The following is a 21108-nucleotide window of genomic DNA, read 5'->3' as shown; positions in this document are numbered from 1 at the left end:
GCAAAACACTGAAGATGCTTCTTCATGGCCCTCTGCTTGCACTTGTGCGATGTAGTTTTTTCTCCTTTTCAGCAGGTGCTGTGAAAGTAGACAGTGATAAATTGCTAAGGTGCCCATGTGACATTATTTACAAGAAAGGAAGTGAAATGAGAGAAAATTAATGCATAGAGGGGGGCTGGGTTGAAAGGGAGAGGTTGTAAGTAGACAAACTGACTGCAGGGTTGAGTTTTCACACTTCAGTGGTAAAATGTGTCTCCATCAGAGGCAGCCGAGCGAGAGAGTGAGATGGAAATAGACCTAGAGAGAGCCGGTTTAGTCCGTTGGTTGAATTTAGTTTGAACCTGTTTCTTTTCTTTGACCAATATCAACAAAAGCTACTTCTTCTATTAACAGACACCATACTCTGCCATCATAAAACATATGAATTTGTTCATTTTGCAGTAAAGACAATACAGATACAACTGTAAATATATAACAATATAATAAATGTGTAGAAAATATAGATGCACAAAAGTATTTTCCTCTAGACTTGATCTTTCCATTAAGAGAGAATTAATTCTGCTTGTTTAAGCAGTTACTGTTACAGTATCATTATGATAGTATCATCATGTCAGCAAAGGCGCTGAGCCTTGAAAGCAGAAGTGGGTTTCCTGCAGGCTTTCAGACCGGTTGCATTTCAAGTTAATGGTAAACATGTTTATCAGAGATAAATGCTGTGGCCTTTCTGTGGGGCTTTTTACAAAGAGATTACACTCGTCTGGCAGGAACGTTCAGCTTTTTGAAGCGTGACTAGTCTGTTAGGAATGGTTTCCCACAGCCCTGTCAGAGGAGCAGCAACAGCTTGGGTGTTCAAAGTACGTGCTTATGAATGGATTAAACCGGATGTTATTTAAAACTGTTAATTACACAAAGGTGCATATAATTACATCTTTATATTTTGGCAGTTTGTAGGTTTTGGACAAGTTTTAATAGGCGTACTTAGAGTGGCAGAAGCTGGAATTTTCAACCATTTACAAGACATATCCACATATTTCAGCAGTTTATCCTCCACTTTTAGTTATTTCCATAATACATAGCCTAATCCTAGCATAATTCAACTCTTCATACATTACTTTCAGCTAACTAAAGTATCTCTGATTAGGGATCATGGTGTTAGGTAGCAATAAATAAATGTACGGGGCAGACTTTGATGTGCTGCCTTATAAGGTCTTCTAAATTCTTACTTAGCAGCTTTGTTCCTCAGTAATCAGATGTCAACTTCCTGCACATTATAATATTCTCCCTCTGTACATCTTGCACCTTATCAGTTTCATTTGTGACGCATTCTTCCTGGTGTAATTGCAAATTGTATGAATTTACCGTTACATAAACCAGAGTATCTTTTAAAAGTGCAGTTTTTCAGTCATTCTGTGCCTGTTATGAGGTGAGGTGTAACAGGACCCAAACGCAGGCACACAGGCTCGAGAACAAGTTCAAAACACAATCTTTATTGAGACACAGGCGGTACCTACAGTCTATTTCCTCCCGAGTCGGGAGGGCAACTCAACCGACTTGCACCGGGAAGGCGAAGCTGGCAGGACACCTGGTAGGACAGCGGATAGGACAGCTGGCGGGACAGCTGGCAGGAGTGTTGTCCGGCTGGTACTGGAGCAGGATCGGGGACGGACGGACAGTCAGACTCACTGGCTCCGACTGGTAGTTCTGCAGCACCTGGTATTCCCAGGTGGTCTCCCATCCAAGTACTAACCAGGCCCGACCCTGCTTACCTTTGGCTATCAGCCGAGATTGGGAGCACTGACTGATCGCACAGACTGGAAGCAGCAACAGGGTACCTGTATTGGAGCAGGACGGACGGATGACCGGCAGTGACCGGCAGGAAATCTCAGTATGGACCGACACCCGATGACTGCAGGGGCAGGGCAGATAGAGTCTGGTGAGGTGATCAGTGGAATCAGCAGGTGGTGATTGGGAAGAGTGGTAGCAGCTGCTGAGACCGGTGAGGGGCATGGCCATGGGAGGTGACAGGAGGCAAGGAGAGGAGGACACAGAACACATGGGGACACAATAACAAACAGACAGGGGAAAGACAAAAAAACATGAGAAGTGATTGAGGAGAAAACAGAGGAGCAAACAGTAGGAGCAGACAGGAATCCTGACAGTGCCAGAAAAAATAAAATGTTCCTGTTTAGCTATTTCATACAAGATAGCAGCTGATTAACTTCATCAATTTGAGTTATGCCCTGTTTTTCTCCTTGTAGGTCGTGGTGACCTCTGAGATGATGGAGGACATAAACGCCATTTGCCATGAGACGGAGGAACGTGAGGTGGATGTTCAGATCAGACAAGCCAAAGCTCAGCCAGAGGTCCACAACAATGGACCCAACTGGTCAAACGGTGACTGCTTCTTTATACTTTAGATTACAAATAATTGTACAACAAAAAAACTCTTTATTTATCAAGTCTCGGAGTGTCATATTTTTGTGTTTATTTTTTGTATTCAGAATAAAAGGGAGGTCCCTTAGCCTCTAAACACTTTGTTTCCACCTTATATTTTAATTTAAGCAACTGTGGTTGGAAAAAAAAAAAAAATCTACTTTTTCCACATGGTTAGATATTATTCATGATCTGTATGGGCTCCAGCTGTATGACATTTACATAAATTTTGCATAATGTTATGCACATTACCTCAAAAGTTCAGCTACACTTTTTTGCTACTTTTGGAAACAGCACTAGAATTTGAAATAAAGTTGTGTTTGGGTAAGATGAGGTTTGTAATGGCTGACTCAGCAGGTGTGGAGCGATATTTAATAACTGCTAATGTACTCAATACTTTGTTTCTAAACACAGACCCATTCAAAGCTGTCATATACTGTTGATTTTTATATTCATTTCATACCTCACAGGTCAGTGTGTTGTGGCAATGCCAAACTGTTCAACATTTAACCCCTCCTTTGATCTGACGCTGTGCCGCGCCAAACTAGAGAGGGATGGCTTCCAGGTTAACACACACACACACACACACACACACACACACACACACACACACACACACACACACACACACACACACACACACACACACACACACACACACACACACACACACACACACACACACACACACCAAACAGTCGGACTGCAAAACTCAGATCTGTATCACTCAATGACATCATACTCTGTTTTCATACATTTGAATTTGTCTCGTGTTTTTTTCTCGTGGTAGATTCCAGAAAGTGACATGGAGGCTCCACTGATCACAGCTCTGGATGTCCCCTCAGTCAGGAGATACATGGTTTTCAACTCCGCTTTCTTCCATTTTATAATGGCACCGGTATGATCGTACATTATCCAGTATACCTTTCCTGATTATACATTCATAGTTTTTCTTTAGTAGTATTCTGAATGCAAAACTTTTACTTATAATCAAGTATTTTTAAAGTAGTGTAGTACATACCTCTTCCACCACTGACAATTTGTATGCTATAAGAAAAGACTTCGTATCAGTCTTTATTTCTAACTAAATAGTCATCAGCTGTCCCTCCGAATATTTCCTGGTTTGGTGTCATGCTTAAAACGTCTCCTCCACCAGGTGCTGTATATGGTGGTGTGGTGCGCAGTGTTCTCCACCCTCCATCTCTACATCACTGTCCGTGACTACTGGGTGCTCTGTCTGTCTGTCAGCCTGGTCTCCATCCTCTTCACCACTGCCGTCATCTTTGTCCTTCACCACAGCAACAAGGAGGTCAGTCATAACTGCTGTCCTGTTGATCCTACATTTGAGTTTGGATTTTGAAATGACTGATTGTCAAACTGTTTCTGTTTCAGATCAACGTGAATCTGGACATTCGGTTGGTCCAGGTGAACGAGAGGATGGAGAGACACAAGTTGCTGGTGGGCGTGGCTGACTGGGTGCAGAACTGCACTGGAAACACTCAGGTTGGTCTCCTAAAAAAGAGAATATGAGGTTACATATGTGACAAAAGTACAAGTAACTTCTTCATATGATGCATTTGTCTGTATTGGTTCATACTGTTCAGGCTGATGTACAGCTGTTAGTCTCCTGCAGCTGTTTCTCAGTTAATTTTTTTCCACCTGACATCTTATTGGAAACAAAACAACAACACATTAGGGAGAACAACACACTCAAATGTTCCTTGGTGGTGATTTGCAGGCTTGTACATCAGTAATTAAGAAGAAATGGACCACTTTGTGCTTTAGCAGTCACTAACACTGCTGTGTTTGCTTCTCTGTATCTCTCTGCAGTTGTACTTTGTGTATTGGGACATGTCCCCCTGTCTGAGGACACTGACTGAAACTTTAGAGGAGCGCAGCTCTGCGACGACCGACACCCAGGTGAGAGAGTCGAGTGCATCTGTCGCTCTGTTTGTTCTCCTGCTGTTCCATCGATTTTTCTGGTGCTCCCGGGTTTGCTCTCCCTCCAGATCAATAGAAACATGATTCCAGGTGCTCCAAGAAGGATATTTATCTGTGGACAAACTGGAAATGTAATCTTTCACTAGTTTGAACTTGCGTAATGTGGATGAAGTTTAAATGATCAATTCAGTTTCCTTTTTCATCAGAAAAAACTGAAGAGCAAAATGTCCCATCTGGTCCTGGTGACCGAGGTCCCGGCCGTCAACCCCGAGGCCTGTGGGTCAGATGTGGAGCAGGACCTGGATGAACAGAGGCCTCTTCTGAGAAATGAGGATGCAGGCAGCACTACGTCATCCACCAAAGTCACCACCAACTACAGCCTCATCCCAGATGCATCGTTACCTGCTCAGGTGAGAGAAAGCATCATTGCCTCGGGGTGTGGCAGAGCATGTCAAACTGACTGACCCACACCAATCACATCTGCAGCAGAGCCCGACCAAGATATCAAAAATATTGGTTAATTGCAGATGTATTGATTTTGGAATAAGTCCAAATTAATTAATGCATCTTTATTTGAGTCTTTAAAGTTAAAAACAAAATAGTAGTTGAATTTCTTTAATTCAAGTCAAATATACATTTGTTTGTGTTTATCTATAGCAGATACATTTCCAGTTAAGATTACTGTTCAAATTGTATTGTTATCTAATATTTTGTGTTAATAACAACATATTATTTAACTGTAGAAATCATATCTTTATCATAATGTCTGTGACAATTTTTTTTTTAATGTAAATTGATTAATATCAGCTGATTAATACCAAATTTAGACACTGTTGCTTTGCATCTTTGGTCGGCAAGCAGGAACCTTCATCTTGGAGCTGAACAGATGGCAATAAAACTATTTGTTATCTAATTAAACCTTTTAATTGCACATATTCAGACTGAAAACTATTGAAAGAGATTTTTACAGCCTTTAATGGTGCACCTGGTGGTAATAAAAACAGATGAGATGGTTGGAAAATGTTTTGACATGTTACAGAACAACAGAAGCATTTATAAATGTCTAGTTTCAAACATTTGACTTGTAAGATATTTACAATTCTTAGAGCTGCATTTGCAGATACAGATCTTTATTTTGGTTAATGAACACCTCATTTCACATGTAAACAAACTGTAAACACTGGCATACACACTGCAGAAAGAGGCTAACAGCTTTTCATCCCAGATCACATTTGGGTAGTTTGATTCCCACCAATAATAAATTAACATTTCTTCGCAGGTAAATATGAGTGTCTCTTTGTCTCCTTTCTTTGCAGACCAAAGCCTACCAGCTTCTGATGACCTACAGTGCAGCTTACGTGAAGCTGCTAGTGTCTGAGAGGCTGCCAGGACCATCACACCCCCGCCTGCGACCCCACAGGAATCACTGCACCACCGCCCCCCTCTGCCTCTGCCAGTACATCAAAAAGAAGATCCTTCAATAACAGCCGTCATTTTGCAAACCAAGAACCTGGAACACAGAACTGGAGGAATAAAAGTTTGTTTAAAGAGTTTTGAAGGCTGTTGAACAGACAAAATGATCAGCAGGAGCAATTTTCTCCTGAACTACTGTGGATTAAGGACATTTTGATTCAATGAAGGACTCGTTTGGAGCTTCTTCATTTCCCTGTTTTGTTTTTTTCTAAGTTTGTCTGTGCAGCCTGAGCTGCTGTACCTTCACTGCTGTTTTACTGCCAGCGCTGTGTTTGCACCACCTGGATGTTTGGTCATTTGCACGCTGCCAAACGCTGTTACACGGAGTACACAGGTCCGTCCAGCTGCTGTAAAACAATATTTATACTCTTGTATACACGACAATCACAACAATAGTTACTGCTTACTGGGTGCTGCTGTTTAAATTATTTGCACTCATAATAAATATAGATTCTTTTAATTTAATTTGCAGTAGACTCAACGGTATATGTGTTAGTGGTTTGTATATTTTAGTCAGGGGTGGAAATAAATTTACTTTAGGAGTTTTCTTCAGTAGTTTTCAAGGAGGACAATGACACTACATTTCCACAATATAGAACTTAGTTTATTTGACAACTATTCCAAACTATAACTTTATACACTGTTTGAAAGCACAAACATTTTCAAGCACACAAAAGAACTTGACATTTTTTTTAACTTACCTGTAAAGGAATATTTCCCACTTCATCCGATCATTTTTGGAAGATTGACGAGCGATTTGTTGACAAAAACAAGAAGTATGAAGGGAAAAAAATGAATCCCCTTAATGCAAGCTTGTGTGCTGAAAGGGATTTTACACCAATCATTGTTTTGTTTTTGGTTCTATGTGAGTCCACACACTCGTGTTTGCAGGAGGCCGAGCTTACCTCCCAGCCTCCAGAAATATTACCAGAGATCACCCATCAGTCCTGATGCTGCGTCTGAGATGACAGCCCACCGAGGGAGCAGCGGGATGACACAAACACACACAGCGTGGCCAACCCAGGGGAAGGTGGAGCCGTGTGATGGAGGAGCAAGGCGTGCAGCGTGAGGCCAAGTTAAACGATCTCAGAGACGCTGGCTCTCCTCAGGAGGCTAAATGGCCATCTGTGATCCTGCACACACAAGCTGGATCGGCTCCCACCTTTTCCCCTCCAACCTCTTTTCTGTGGATGGACACCTTATAATATTATTCATAGAGGCATTAATCCACATCTGAATAAAAAAAAAGTGTGTTAAATAATGTGAAAGCTAATCTATGAGAATTATTTGCTGCTCCCTTCAGTTTTCTGCAGATTTACAGGGACTTCCAGCTCATTGTTTCACTGTCACAGCTCTCATTGGGTCGCTTTCAGACACACAGACACATTTGGCATCAGCTGGTGAGCAAAGTGGAGTATTCAGAAGCTAAAGAGCCAAATATTCTCCTCGGGAGTTGGTAGAGACCAAAAACCGAGCTGAAAGAGAAGGGATGTTAGACTTATATTCACAGGCTGGCCACAACAACAACCAAATGAATGGGAAAGATGATGTAGCTGCTAACAGTAAATCATTTGAAAACTAAGCAGCACTTCTCAGACACAATGTGCAACCCAAACAGCTTCACATTTAATATAGAAAGAGAATCGTATGCCTCCGCCAACAAGTAAAGTTGCAGTTTCCATCTCTGTCATGACAAACTGATCAATCAGTGGGGGATTTTGAATTACAATAAGTTTCCTTATCCTCATCACAAGGACTGAGAGATATCTAAAGACATGTTTTTACTTGTGTTTAATCAAAACTGTAATTTAAAGAGTTAATAAGAGCCATAACAACAGAACAGATTTACTGTTGTACAATTCAAAACGGCCTTTTCTGTTTGCTGCTGCCTTTAATTGAAACAGATTCAAGGATGTTGATCAATTTCCTGTATTTCTGCATTTCGCTACTGTATTTTATTTCTTAAACTGCTCTGCAACTTTTATGAAATTTTTAGCTTTTTTAATGTTTTAATGACGGTTATTAATGTTTCAATCAATGTTCTTAATTGTTTTTAAATTTCCCTTTCTTTTGTCTTATGTTTTGATGATTTTAATGGTTTTATGTGAAGCACTTTGAATTGCCTTGTTGTTGAAATTTGCTATACAAATGAACTTGCCTTGCCTTGCGTTGCAGCTTTATGAAGTTTGGGTTTGTACAATATAAGCTGAAATGGGAAGACATATTGTTCTTTATGTGACACAAATGTAGAGAAGAGGACGCAAGAAAGAGAGAGTTTACTGCCAAGTGAAGAACACAGCTGAATGTGCCCGCTAACATGCTCACAACAACGTTCACAGCTGATGTTGAGCAGGTAAACGTTTACCATGCACGCTAACATTTGCTCCATTGAAAGTGATTCGTTTTGCAGGTATTTGGGCAGAAACCCAATTGTACAAATTGACATTTTGACCTAATGAAGGCAGTAAATAATAGATAATAGATCATATAGGAGCATGGACGTGTGGACCAACGTTCATGAAAATTAGTCCAGTGGTTGTTGAGTTATTTCACTCACAACCACAAATGTCACTCTCGTGGTGGCACTAAAGGCAAAATCAAGTTATTAGGATGTATTTTCTTCATGAATGCGTGTATGAAAACAAATTGTAATTCATGCGTTGCTCATTATATTTGAGGAAAAAAAGACATATAAGGCTCTAAAGTCTGATTTAACATGCTTAAAGTGGTTATGCGCATTGTAGCATGGTAAAGGGGGATAATTTTGGTGCCGAAAAATCAGCAGCTGCAGAAAAAAAACAACCTGCAAGACCTCCTGTGATTCAACAGAAGATAGTGGGAGATACTGTAGTTCATATTCTGACAGAGAGAGGAAAAAGAGACGGAGAGGGAGAAAACCGGGGCAACTATAAATAGCATCTCAGTGATGAGGGAGAGAGAGGAGATGCCACAGAGACTGGGAGGATGGAGAGGTGAAAAACAGACCCAAAGAATGAAACGCCGCCTTCAGCAAACGTGCCGTTCACGACCCAAAATTATTTCTTTTATTCATTACTCAAACAACTGAAGTCAGAAACAACCAACGCATGTGCAACACAGCCATGAACATAATCAGAAGAATAAACTCCACGTGTACACAGGTAATTTTTTTGGCTCTTTGAACAAGCAATCAGTCGCATTTACAAGCTGAAAATCCAACAAAGTGAACAGAAAATGAGGAGCGAGTCTCCTGGTCAGCTGCAGTTCGTCCTATCAGAAAGCACACAGGGAGGTCTGCTGCCTAGCGTCAGATAAGCTAGATATGCTGGGAGTGACACACTCACAGCCAGAGCCTTCTGAACAATAATAATACCAAACAGCACTGTGCGTCACTTACGCTTTCAACACTGAATAGCTCCGTGTTCACGTAACAACAGGGCCTGTATTTATCAAACGGGGAAGAGGGAAACTCTGGCGCTAAAGCATAAGGTTCATCACTCCTTCTCACCCATTTCAATTTGACATTTTGGCAGGTAGAGGTGAGAACAGCCATCCTAGCTCTGTCCAGATGTGGTCAAATCCACCTACTAGCACCTCTAAAGCTCACTAAGTATCACTCACACGGTATTTCAAAGACCAAAGTGTAAAAAAAAAAAAAAAAAACAGTTTCGAGGTACTGGCAGGTGGATTTGGCCTTTGGCCAGGCTAAGTTGTTTCGCTGCAGCTAAATAGTTAGTATACGGACACAAGAGTGGTGTTCATCCTGTCATCCCGCTCCCTGCAAGAAAGCACCTACGCTCCCCAAAATGTTGAACTATAAATTAAAAGCCATCTTTTAAAAACTCTTATATCTTGAAAATTGAATCTTGAATATTATAATACTTTCAAGTTGGTTCATAGATCCTGGACGACTGCAACACAGAAAAACAACTTCATATCATTTCTAATCATGAATAAAATGAGCTGAAGCAACATAATTCAGAATATAGTTTTAGTTTATGCGCAGCTGTTGCTTTTTATAATCACGCCTTTGATAGCTCCAGTTTGTTTTTGTTTTTTGACAGTTTTTAGAAGAATAAACTCCTACTTAGATGTGTTTCAATGTATTGGATATTATACATATATAATAATAATAATAATAATAATAATAATAATAATAATAATGATGATAATAATAATAATAATAATAATAATAATATAATAATAATAAATATGGTATAAACTGTGTTTATACTGTCTCTACTCATGTTCATTGTCAACAAACATATTTTCGTACATTTTAATATCTCTATATAGTCTTTTAAAAATATTCTCATCATAGGGACCAACAGAGAAAAAGGGGGGGGGGGGCAGAAGAGATATGTCGATAGGTCCAGTAACACATGAGGACAGGAGAAAGACAAAATGAGGGAGACAGGGGGTCAACTCGGGGAGAAAGATTTCATAGAGCGGAAAGTGCTATAATACAGTATAGGCATTAATATTTTTTTCTCTCTCTCTCTCTCCTATTGAAAACATTCATGTCATAACTCCTGAAACCTCACATAATAGTTCATACCGTAACGTTACAGCCACGTTGCCTCGTACAAACATCAGCACAGCTGCTGTTCAGAGCTTCGTTACATTATGGAAACCATACTGGCACTGGGGAAATCCAGCCTGCAGTGAAACATCATTATAGGAGCCGCACATCTAGCCTTAAATGGAAACGAAATGAGGATGACATGCAGGGTTATGATGCCTCGTACATCTAATGTTGCACTAGTCTCATAAACAGTGTCTGAAAGATTAAATAGCAAGATGTGTGCAACACAAAGAAGGCTACTAAACTTCTAAAATACTTGCAAAAACAATATTTGCAAATCTAATATTCAAATACTTATCATCTACGGCGTCTCCTTTTCTTCTTTTGACAGTAGCTTGTTTGACGTTTTGAAAAATACTGCAGCACACACTGATAGAAATTTCAGGAAATGTTCCCACGAACAGCCCGGAGACAAAAAAATTTCGCACTAAAAGCCCATCAGCTTAAATTTATATTTATCATGCACTATAAGAACAATGAATGTAAGCAGCTGCGTCATCTCTTCTGGTTACTACAAAGTGCAATATCATGATAGATAAAATATCAAATTCAAGCCAATTCAAAGTGTCAGGCAGCAGCGATAAACTAGAGAAACACTGTAAATCATAGCGGAAATAGTCGATGCATGGGTAAATATCCAATAAATTAATAAATAACAGATTTGAAATAAATCAACAAACATATCATTCAGAAGTTATGTATCATCTCATCCAGGTAAAATGTCCATGTAAGACACAAATCTGAAATAAATACTCTGTTTGGTTACGTTAGACAGTCACTTGGCAGTCCAGTCTCCATTTGGTGTGTTATATATATATCAATCAACCCATCAAATCAGTCTCTGTATGCAGCAAAGACACTACTCTGTAAATCAACACTGTTTCAACATGGCACATGTTATAGTTTTAAGGAAAAGAAACGCATGTATATTTGTACTCGTAGGACTAAAATGTGCATTTTTCTATGCTAAAATAAATCTTTTTGAATGTGGTGTGTCAAATTTCCCAGACTGCGAGGGCCCATTTAGGACATTTTGTTGTTCAAATACTTAAAACTGAAACACACAGTGACCTACCCTCTCGTCTAACTACATCAGCGAATGCCATATGAATTAATCAGTGTCAAATGAATTGTTAATGCAAGGAGCTTGGTTTCCCTGCTGCAGCTCATATCCGAGTGTAAATATTAAGCGGTCGCTGTGCTAACAGCATCGCTGGGCCACGTTTGACAGCTGCTTGCATTAGGAATTTGATCATCAGCTGTGACTGGTTGTTTTTGGTCGTCGGTGAGCGTTTGGTGGCAGCGGGTCGGGTCAGAGATGTGTGTGTAGCTGCAATCAGGGGGCCAACAAGCAGAAACAGTTTTGAGTGCATTTTTCAGTGCTCCTATTTCCTCCAAACGACTGTTGAGAGTAGTTAGCTAGCTAATATCATACGCCAATGTTTCCCATCGGGAGATGAGCGTGGAGTTACGGCTCCCAGTCGTCGTCATGGTGCTGCGAGGCGATGATGACCACCACGGTGAGGATGGTGCACAGCACGATGGAGGCGATGCCGACAGCCAGGCTGATGAAGGAGAAGTTGCGTGCCTCTCGGGAGGCTATTTCCGCTGTCACCATGTCCCCTCTGGCTATCGCCGTGCGCACCTAAGTGATGCGGGAAGGGGGGGGGGGGGTGTGGAGAGAGGAGGAATTAGAATAAATGTTATGTAACAAGAAGATGCGCGAGTGGGAGCAGGAGAGAGTCTGCAACACCATGAATGGATCAATTTCACTGCAGGACCGACTGCGTGTGCAGAAAGAGGCCAGTCCACACAACATTAACACACTACAGCAACATGTACAGCTCAGACCGGTGGGTCCATGCGCTGTCAGCTCAGCTCAACTCACAGCCAGCTGAGCAGGCCCAGAGGTAAAAATCCATTCTGTCCCGTTGCACTGACAATGGTGCAGTTACGTAATGCGGTCTGTTGAGTGCATGTTGGTCAGCACAGGATGCCATTAGAGATAAACAACTGGCATCACCAGACTCGGCCTTTACATGTCTGATATCACGCTCAGCTCAACAATGTGTGTGAAAGAGTTAAAAAAAAAAAAGAAGAAGCAAACTGTGTCTTTTAATGCTGAAGCTGGAGACATGACGTCAATGAAAATGCAAACTTCAGCCGCAGCAAGAACAAGATGAATTCTCTTTTACTCTCAGATCTAAATCACGGCTCTCGCAGATTCATTTTCCCTCTCTGCTGTTGACCATTTTTTTCTGATCGTGCATAATTCAAAAGTATTGAGAGTACACTACCTGGCGCTCGCCTCTCCATTTACAGCCACAAAAACTTTTATAATTCAGGTTTTTTTTTTTTTTCCTGCATTATTAAATCTGTAAACACATTTAATTAGGCTACTTCTGTTGTTTTTCAGTGTGTAGTGAGAAGAAGAAAAGAGATACAAAAAAAAAAAATTGCATCACATCCTGCCTAAGGGGAAAACGATCTTTCCCAACAATCACATGCAGCAGGACAGTCTGTTTGTTTACAGGCATAGATATCTCCACTGTGTTTACACCATTTACAGCCCATTCAAATGAAGGTAATGTTTGTTATAAAGTTTTCATCTTGTCAACAAAGGACATTCACCTGCTGCATTTAAAAAAAAGAACCACAGTTAATTAAAAACTTTTGGGCATTTTACAAGACTCCCTTTTCCACGGAGACCCCGAGGGTGTCACAGCGAGAATTTATTTGAGGACTACTTGTGTGTTTCCTCACAATAACGTTTGTATCTGACCCACAGAGAAAAGCTGCACTGCATGACGGTACAGTCTCCTGTGTTATACTAGACTGTGGCTGGTTGTAACGTCAGTGGACCCCAAGCTGTGTCTGTCAGGAACAAATCCGCATCATTACATTTAGAGAGAAAATGAAAGGGGCTGTTTCGAAACAGATTGTCGCTCTGATTGTGGCTTAAAACTTGCGTTTTGGTTGTTACGATTCTGGCTGTGACACATTTGTTTTTAATGGGGGTAACACTGACTACATGCAGCGGATGTGTGTGTGTGTGTGTGTGTGTGTGTGTGTAGTGATGGTTTTGCTGGCTGAGCATCGTATTGAAGCTCATCTACTCCTGACCTCCTGGGGTGTGTTGGTAACACCTCTGTGACAGAAGCAACAACTGGACATGTTCGTTGCACCACAGATCGAACTGCGGTCTGAACAATAACAATAAATCCAACCATACCACAGCCGGGCAGAGCAGCTGCAGCAGGACACTATCAGAGATTCAGCCCCCTTCAAAATGAATGAGCAAATGCATCATGTAAAGTGTCACATCATAGCAGCTGCAGAGTCTTTCCCTTAACTGGCAGCTAAACTGGACCGACGCATCGACTGTTCATATGGATCAGAAGGAATGCGATAGTGAAAGGTAACGCAAAAATAATCCAGTAAAAAAATCACCTACTTGTGCCTCTGTACTTTTCTAATGGTTGAAACCTAGTTGTGAAAACTATCTTAGAGCATTAGGCTGTTAATATTCTACATTTTTCTTAATGCCAATACATTTGTCCTTCCACCCAGTGCTGCCTGTGTTTCTAAAGCCTGATAGAGCTCATTTCACAGATCTCCACTGTTGTCCTAAAACTACTGAAAACACATCATAGAGCTCTGTTGCATTGAGTGATATGTTCAAAGCAATATAAACTATCCTGCCGCTGTAAAAAAATCAGTGTGTCACCAAATGTGTATTGACCCGCAGCTGAAAATAATCCCGACAAAATGCCCTATTTACTCCTGTTTGAGTCATGTTTGCAGAAAACCACAGGAAATTAACGCACCTTTTTAAAAAAATGAAAATATTTACTTGTCACTTGTTTTTAAAGCTTTACATAATTAATGTGAATGAATGGGCTTCAGGTCACAGACAGGGCAGACAAGTCTTCTATGGGACAAAAAAAAAAAAATCAACCACAAATTCCATTTGTGATCATATCACTTTTTCTAAAGAGCTCAATGTGACTAAAATAGGATTATTATTTTTTTTTTACCACAGTGTACTTCTAAAAGGGGAAGTCACCTTCTGCAAATGAAATAACTTAAAGGTGGAAATTTACTACAAAGTCTTTGGTGAAGGTGATATAATGTTAATGTAAAATGCGGAGATCAAAAAGACACAGCGATGAAGCATTAACCTGCACTGCTTTGATGATCGCAATGATGCCCGTCGGCCAGAAGCAGCACACGGTGGTGAGCACGGCGATGGGCAGGTAGTCGTGCGGCGGCCGGCGGTCCATCAGGGTGATGCTGGGCGGCATTTGCATGGGGTGAATCTGGCCCGGTGCGATCCCTGGGTGGGCTCCTCCGGGCGGCATGTAGGGCTGACCCTGAGCAGAGAGAGAGAGAGAGAGAGAGAGAGAGAGAGAGAGAGAGAGAGAGAGAGAGAGAGAGAGAGAGGACAAGACGGAGAGTGAGTGCTTTTTTGAAATATTAGAGCAACTCACAAAGCACTTACCGCTCAAAAGACACAGGAACAAGGTGTCGTGAGCGAAGAGGAGGACAGCAGCCGGGCAGCAGGGTACAGAGCCTGATAGGATTACTGGTGTCAAACAGGGAGCAAGAGGGGGGGGGAAGACTTTATTTGCATTTTTGAAAGCAGTCGGACAAATTGATTTATATGAATTTTTTATAGTCTGGTTGTCTGGAGCCCTGAAGTTTGGCCTTCAAAGCCAACTAGTACATTTTCATGAGGTTTGCTTTATTACAAACCACCTGCAGTGCTGAGACGTGACTGCCCTCTTGCACTGCATGTTCATTACCATTAGCTGTGAGGCTTGAGAGGAGATACTGGAGCGCATTGTTGCTTTGGGCTTCTCTAAATCAAACTATGTTCGGAGTTGTTTTTTTTGCATTTTGCTGCAAGTGTGCGTTCTTGTTGAATAAACACAGCTCCAGTTTCCTTGCATGAGCTGTGCCTGTCGTATAGCTTCATCAGATACAGCTCAAATTTATCACCAACCTACCCTATAATTAAAAAAAAAAAAACGGATATTAATTTGTGTGATCGCCGCGAGCCTGTGAAATGAGCATGCTGCAGTGCAGAGTTTTGCTCTTGATAACATTTTCCTTTTATTCAAATCAACACGCTTGTTGTCCTGCATGTACACAAGAAATGACATTGAGTACTCGGCACAGCTGCATTTTCAGTTGTTGATGATTCACAATCACTCTCTGGTGCCTCATTTTGCCACTTTGATGTTGGTGCAGGGTGAAGCATGAATGGTTTTATCTACTAATGTACACAGATGTAGCCATAATTCAAAAAAACAATTACACTCTGCAAAAATAATGAATGCATAAAGGCTACAAATTGGTTCCTATTAATGATCTGGAGCACAGGCTGCATATTTCTAAGTGGTTATACCAAAGACTGATGTTCCCCTCTCTCAAATGATTTTATTTCTGTCATAATTTTTTATAACATAACAGAAAGCTCCGAGGCTGCTGCGGAAGCCCTAATGGCTTCATTTGAGTAGTTTTAGAGTCCTGGTAGGTAAAACCCTCAAAGATTTCATGTTAATCTTCTAGTCTTCTCTTACCACCCACTCAGATCTCCCAATTCAATGAAGACATTAACTAAAAATAAGAAAAGTTCAAGAAATGTCTACACACAATCTACACATGACTGCTTTTATGCGACAATGTGTGGAATTAGTCTTTATTCTATTGTTTGCTTGTGTGTCTGTTCCTACAAAAATAAGTAAATAAGAGCAGCATCAACCAAGTCCGCGATTTGAAATGTCGCTGCAATTATTTTATCTTCAACCATTTTAACAGAGGCTGTTTCTGCACTCACATCTCATGTCTGTGAAAACAGGAGCATAACAACATGCTACAAATTTATCGCTTAAAAAGCAAAACAGAAATAGAGATGTTATTTTACCAGTTTGTTATTTTTCTGATAATTCCTCAAAGGAGCTTCCTGGACAATTCTGACTAATTATGGGTGAAATAGAGACATTATTTAATTGGTAAATATCCAGCTGATTAATGGAACAGCAGGGGCAGCAATGCTAGCAAATGAAGGATGAAGGATTTTACTTTTACAGAGGGAGCTTCTGTCTCAATTAAACCGAGCTCAACCCACTGAGATAACAGAACACTATCTGTATTTTCACTGTAATTAGCATCGAGTGATTTACAGTCGTGGTTTCCGAGGAACTTTCTGGTTAATATATTACAAAACTATCGACTCTTAAAATCAAAATCAGAGCCATAAATCACATGTGCTGGACAGAAATGTTGAGCAGAGATCTGATTTCTGCAGCAGGCTATTGTCAGACATGTTAAATATTTCAAAGCCGTCTCTGACTCACCGACGCCATAGGGTAGATGGGTACGTAAGCTGTGCAGGGCTGCAGCTGAAGCGGGTAACCTGGGTGGAGGTACCCCACAGGCGGGTGCTGCATGGTGCCTCCGGGGCCCTGGGTCTGGACGGTGTAGCCCTGCGGCGCCCCAGCTGGCCCCATCGGGCCACAGTTGAACTGAGTTTCTTGGAGGTATCCCTCTGAGCCCGGAGGAGGAGGCGGAGGAGGGTAGTTGGGCTGCGTGCCCGGCGCAGGAGGCATGTTGGGGTGCTGGGCCATGTTGGGGTGCTGAGCCATGTTGGGGTGCTGAGCCATGTTGGGGTGCTGGGCCATGTTGGGGTGCTGGGCCATGTTGGGGTGCTGGGCCATGTTGGGGTCTTGCGGGCCGGGCAGGTACGGAGGAGGCTGCATGGTCTGACGGCCAGAGTCATCGAGCCCTAAAAGAGGGAAGGCAGAGGAGGGAGGAGAGATGAGAAAGAGCAGGTATCAGAAATAGAAAGAGCAGAGGAAGAACAATAAAAGAAAGAGATGTAAGTGAGGCATTGTTATCTAACTCGAGCACTGCTACACATGTGACCGCATGTTGAATGTAATATGTCTTATCTCGCCGCTGAGGGGAAAAACAATTACACAGACCTCAGCACGACTTGAAAAAGCCTCCACAAAGCCTGATATTTTCCAACCTGCGCAGTCTAATGATGACAGTGATTGACACTTTCACTCCCAACAAAGGAGAAAATGCCTTTTTCTCTCCTCCCTTCACAACGATGTTTATTAGCAGTTAGAAACGTGGCATTTCAGAACCTCATCCTGAAGCATCCATCTGCATGTGGACCTTTTACACTCACACCTCTGCTCCCTTTGCACGTGTTAAACAATGAAAATGACTGATAGGGTGTCGTGTTTTCAAAGCAGGGAGGTGGCTGAGGTAATCCACTGTGACAGGGACATGAGGAGGGAGAAGGAAAACAAAACAAAACAAAAAACCAGGGGAGATGAATGGAGGGCGAGAAGCGGGATGATGCGACGGGACAGAAGAAGAAGAGCAGGAGGCGGTCAGCGAGCGGAGCAGCTGAGTGATGAGGGATGACGACTTGTGCTCGGGGACCGGCTTTACGTAACAAGTCCCCAACTCTGTCACAAGCCGGAAGTGGACCAGAAACAGACAGGGGTGGAGGGGGGTGGGGGGGGGGAGCGAGCATGAGGGGAAGGGACACCTTTAAAAGGTCATGACGTGACGAGCAGCTCGGCAGGCATGAGAGAAAGTAGACACGTTGGTGTTCATCTGCCCAAGCGTGCGACATCTTGGTTATGTGGTCAAGTTTTTCCTTTCGAAAGAGAGTTTTCAGTTGAATCCAGATGAAAAACAGTAAACATGAGACACAATATTGATTTTTAACACCATTTTGAAATAAAGCAGACATTCCCAGAGAAAAAAAAAGAAAGAACAACCTCATATCAGATCTGAGCTACATGATAGGCAGCAGAAAAATGCACTCAGACGCAGTAAGTGGAATAAAACTGATGGATGGACTGAGATCAGGGGTTCATTTAATAACTCGTCATTATTCAGTAAAATGCACTCAATCCTTATAATACGGTAGATATCAGGTAAAATGTACATGTTTTTCAGCAACCTTTGTCTTTTCTGGACGTTCTATTATTTCATCGACAACTAATTTTCTGTTTGTTCGTTACTTTCATGTTCCAAAGGAGGTTTTAATTGAGCGTTATGAATCTGTACATTTCGAAGGATTTTTTTTTTAATCTGGTTTCATTTGTTTTAACTTCATACAAAATTACAGATGAAGCAGATGCAATTTAATCAGTATCACTATTTTAAGTTGCTACTTGCCTGCTCGTCGTTGATCCAGTTAGAGGCATCATTTTACTGCCTCCGTGTCAAAAGCAGTCGTGGCCCGAGGCATCATGATTTCGCTTTGCACGTCTGAAAGTACGAGCTTGTACGTCGTTACGCACGTTATCACGAGGGCAATGTCTCAGGTAGGCCATGAGGGAATTTCTTCATGTATGGCACAAACGTTCACTTGGACTCAAGGATCAATTGATTGGGTTTTGGTGGCCAAAGGTCAAAGGTCAAAGTCATCGTGACCCTGACGTCCATCCCATCTGTCCATACTATAATAATGGTCACTATTTCGGCAATCTTTTCAGAGGGAACGCTTTAAACTTGACACAAACATTTGTTTAGACTCAAGGACGAAATAGTCACAATTCGGTAGATTAAGGTCAAAGGTCGAGGTTGCAGTGACCATACGCCCATCCCGTTCTTTTGAACACGAAATCTCGAAAACCGCAAGAGGGTCTTTCTTTAAATCTGGCATTCGTTACAATATTTCAATGTTTTGTTGATCAATGATCACAACTGAAAATTCTCACAATTACCAAACACATGACAACTAATTACAAATATTGATCATCGCTGCAAAACAGCAACTACACACAGACTTCTCACAATGAAGGCATTTTAACCTGGAAGCTCAGGTGAAAGCCCACCACTGTGGACGGGATGTGGCAATGGTTTGACCAACTAAATATCATACATCCCTATTTAGGTTATTATCTTTGTTTGACAAGTCAAATCATTGCTCAAAATTACATTTTTACAAATGAGTCTGTTCAGCTACGACAAGCTGCAACAGCAAATTTAATTATTCATAACAATTACATAAAGAGAATTAAAGGCATTATTAATGATGAGAGCTACAGGGGTTTTAATAGGGAAGGTAAACTACTTGTGCCGAACTGAATTCAGGTGGATTTGAAGATAATTGGCATTAAATGTGGCTCAGTAACAATCCCAAGAATATTTCATATTGTCTTTGCAGTTGCATCTTCATAAGTAACATTATAATGCCTGAAATAACATTGCGCTGTATTTTATTTAATTTCATAGCACCTTACACTTTACATCCACCCCAAGCTGTATTTATTTATTTTATTGTATTTGCTTTTGTGGAAATAGTTTGTGTGTGTGTGTGTTTATTTATTGCTCTTATTTTTTTCCCTAAAATAATTATTTTTATCGATCTTATTTTATGTATATGTATTTGTAAATGTGTTCTTATTGTGTGCACCTTTTTGGGTTTCTACGCTGCTGTGACGACTAAATTTCCCCACTGTGGGATTAAAAAAAAGTCTAAGTCTATTAAAGGGCTGCAGTCCTTTAATCTGCATTAGTGCATGTTGCTGTCCATCCACTGTTTAGTTAAAGCAACACAGATCTGTTGAACACAGGAGACACCCTTCACGTTTACGGCCCAAACTGCATCCTACTGCTCTTTACAGCCCCCCTCAGTGGGTTCAAATGTCATCATCAGCTTTATTTGATTTTGATTTTAATTTGATTTTCCTGACTGTGAAGCTGCAGCTCATTTAGAGTTTGAGCTCCATCTACAGTTGATGTTTTAACATCCTCAAAGAGTAAAAAAAAACCACAAAAAAACTGGACATTTCTTTAGCGCAACAGAGGTTGAAGATTATTAGGCTATTAAAGGCTGTGAAACACGCGCAAGTATAAGCGTGCACGCGCAAAGGACACCCACATCATATCTATAGTCAGGGGAGATGTACGTAGGCCTGTGCGTAATGATCATAATGAGACACATACTGTATGTAGAGGGGAAAAAAAAAGGGAACAGTGAGTCCATTAAATTTAACATAAAGCTCCCTTGTAAGAAAATATTTACATTTAGGCTGAAAATAACTCAAATCGGGATTAAATTCTCGGTTTGAGGTAGAAATGTAATCACAAAAAGTCGGAGAATGTCACTTTAAACTCTCCACGGACATAAAATGAGGCCCTGCGGTGATTTTCTCCCCAAGCTGCACCCACACAGCGGTGCATCATCTTACAGAAACAGCGCTGTGCAGAGAAACAGCCGGATGGAGATGTTGACAAGCGGGGCAGCTGGGAAAAATGCAGATGACAGAAAAAAAAAAGAAAGAGATCCCGTTGATCAAACGAACGATGACCACTTAACAAAACAAAAACAAAAACACACATCCCACTTACTCTGGCTAATTTAGGCAATTAAGACAAAGAAAATGCCTCACCGTGTTTTTCAGACGACATGCCTTCCGATCTTCAGTCCTCCTCCTTTGATCGGCTGTATTTTTTTTTTACTCCAGCTGGTGGTGAAAATCCCTCCTTTTTCGTGCGCGATGATGCAGACTTTTTTATTTATTTTATTATTTATTTCAAACGTGTGCAACCCATCCTCAGGAAGTCTTCATCTTAAAAACACCCACGTTTGTTTTTTTTTGAAAATGACAACTTCAGGTGTTTTTAAACTGAAGCCGGTTCAGGTCTGTTCTGTATCC

At 41.2% G+C, this 21108-nt stretch overlaps 2 protein-coding genes across 2 annotated transcripts; one reads left to right on the top strand and one right to left on the bottom strand.

Annotated features, from left to right (window-relative positions):
- The first annotated feature begins 803 nt into the window (after positions 1-803).
- On the top strand, positions 804-8021 carry tmem268 (transmembrane protein 268). Its single transcript, XM_069699600.1, has 9 exons — positions 804-854; positions 2259-2394; positions 2904-2998; positions 3224-3331; positions 3590-3742; positions 3826-3936; positions 4264-4353; positions 4581-4784; positions 5691-8021. The coding sequence occupies exons 1-9, from the start codon at positions 804-806 to the stop codon at positions 5856-5858; spliced, it is 1116 nt and encodes a 371-aa protein (XP_069555701.1). The 3' UTR covers positions 5859-8021.
- An 842-nt stretch (positions 8022-8863) lies between these two features.
- Positions 8864-21094, bottom strand: prrt1 (proline-rich transmembrane protein 1). Its single transcript, XM_069692569.1, has 4 exons — positions 20842-21094; positions 16774-17201; positions 14593-14784; positions 8864-12056 (listed from the first exon to the last, which is right to left on the bottom strand). Exons 1-4 carry the CDS (start codon positions 20858-20860, stop codon positions 11880-11882), a joined length of 816 nt encoding a protein of 271 aa, XP_069548670.1. The 5' UTR covers positions 20861-21094; the 3' UTR covers positions 8864-11879.
- Positions 21095-21108: the final 14 nt, after the last annotated feature.

Source organism: Brachyistius frenatus, unplaced genomic scaffold (assembly GCF_029030835.1).
Source record: "Brachyistius frenatus isolate BFR_SWC_R1_liver_20210118 unplaced genomic scaffold, ASM2903083v1 Contig_2, whole genome shotgun sequence".
NCBI classification, from domain to species: domain Eukaryota; kingdom Metazoa; phylum Chordata; class Actinopteri; family Embiotocidae; genus Brachyistius; species Brachyistius frenatus.
Note: the sequence above shows the minus strand (reverse complement) of the source record. Positions and strands in the feature narration are given on the sequence as shown.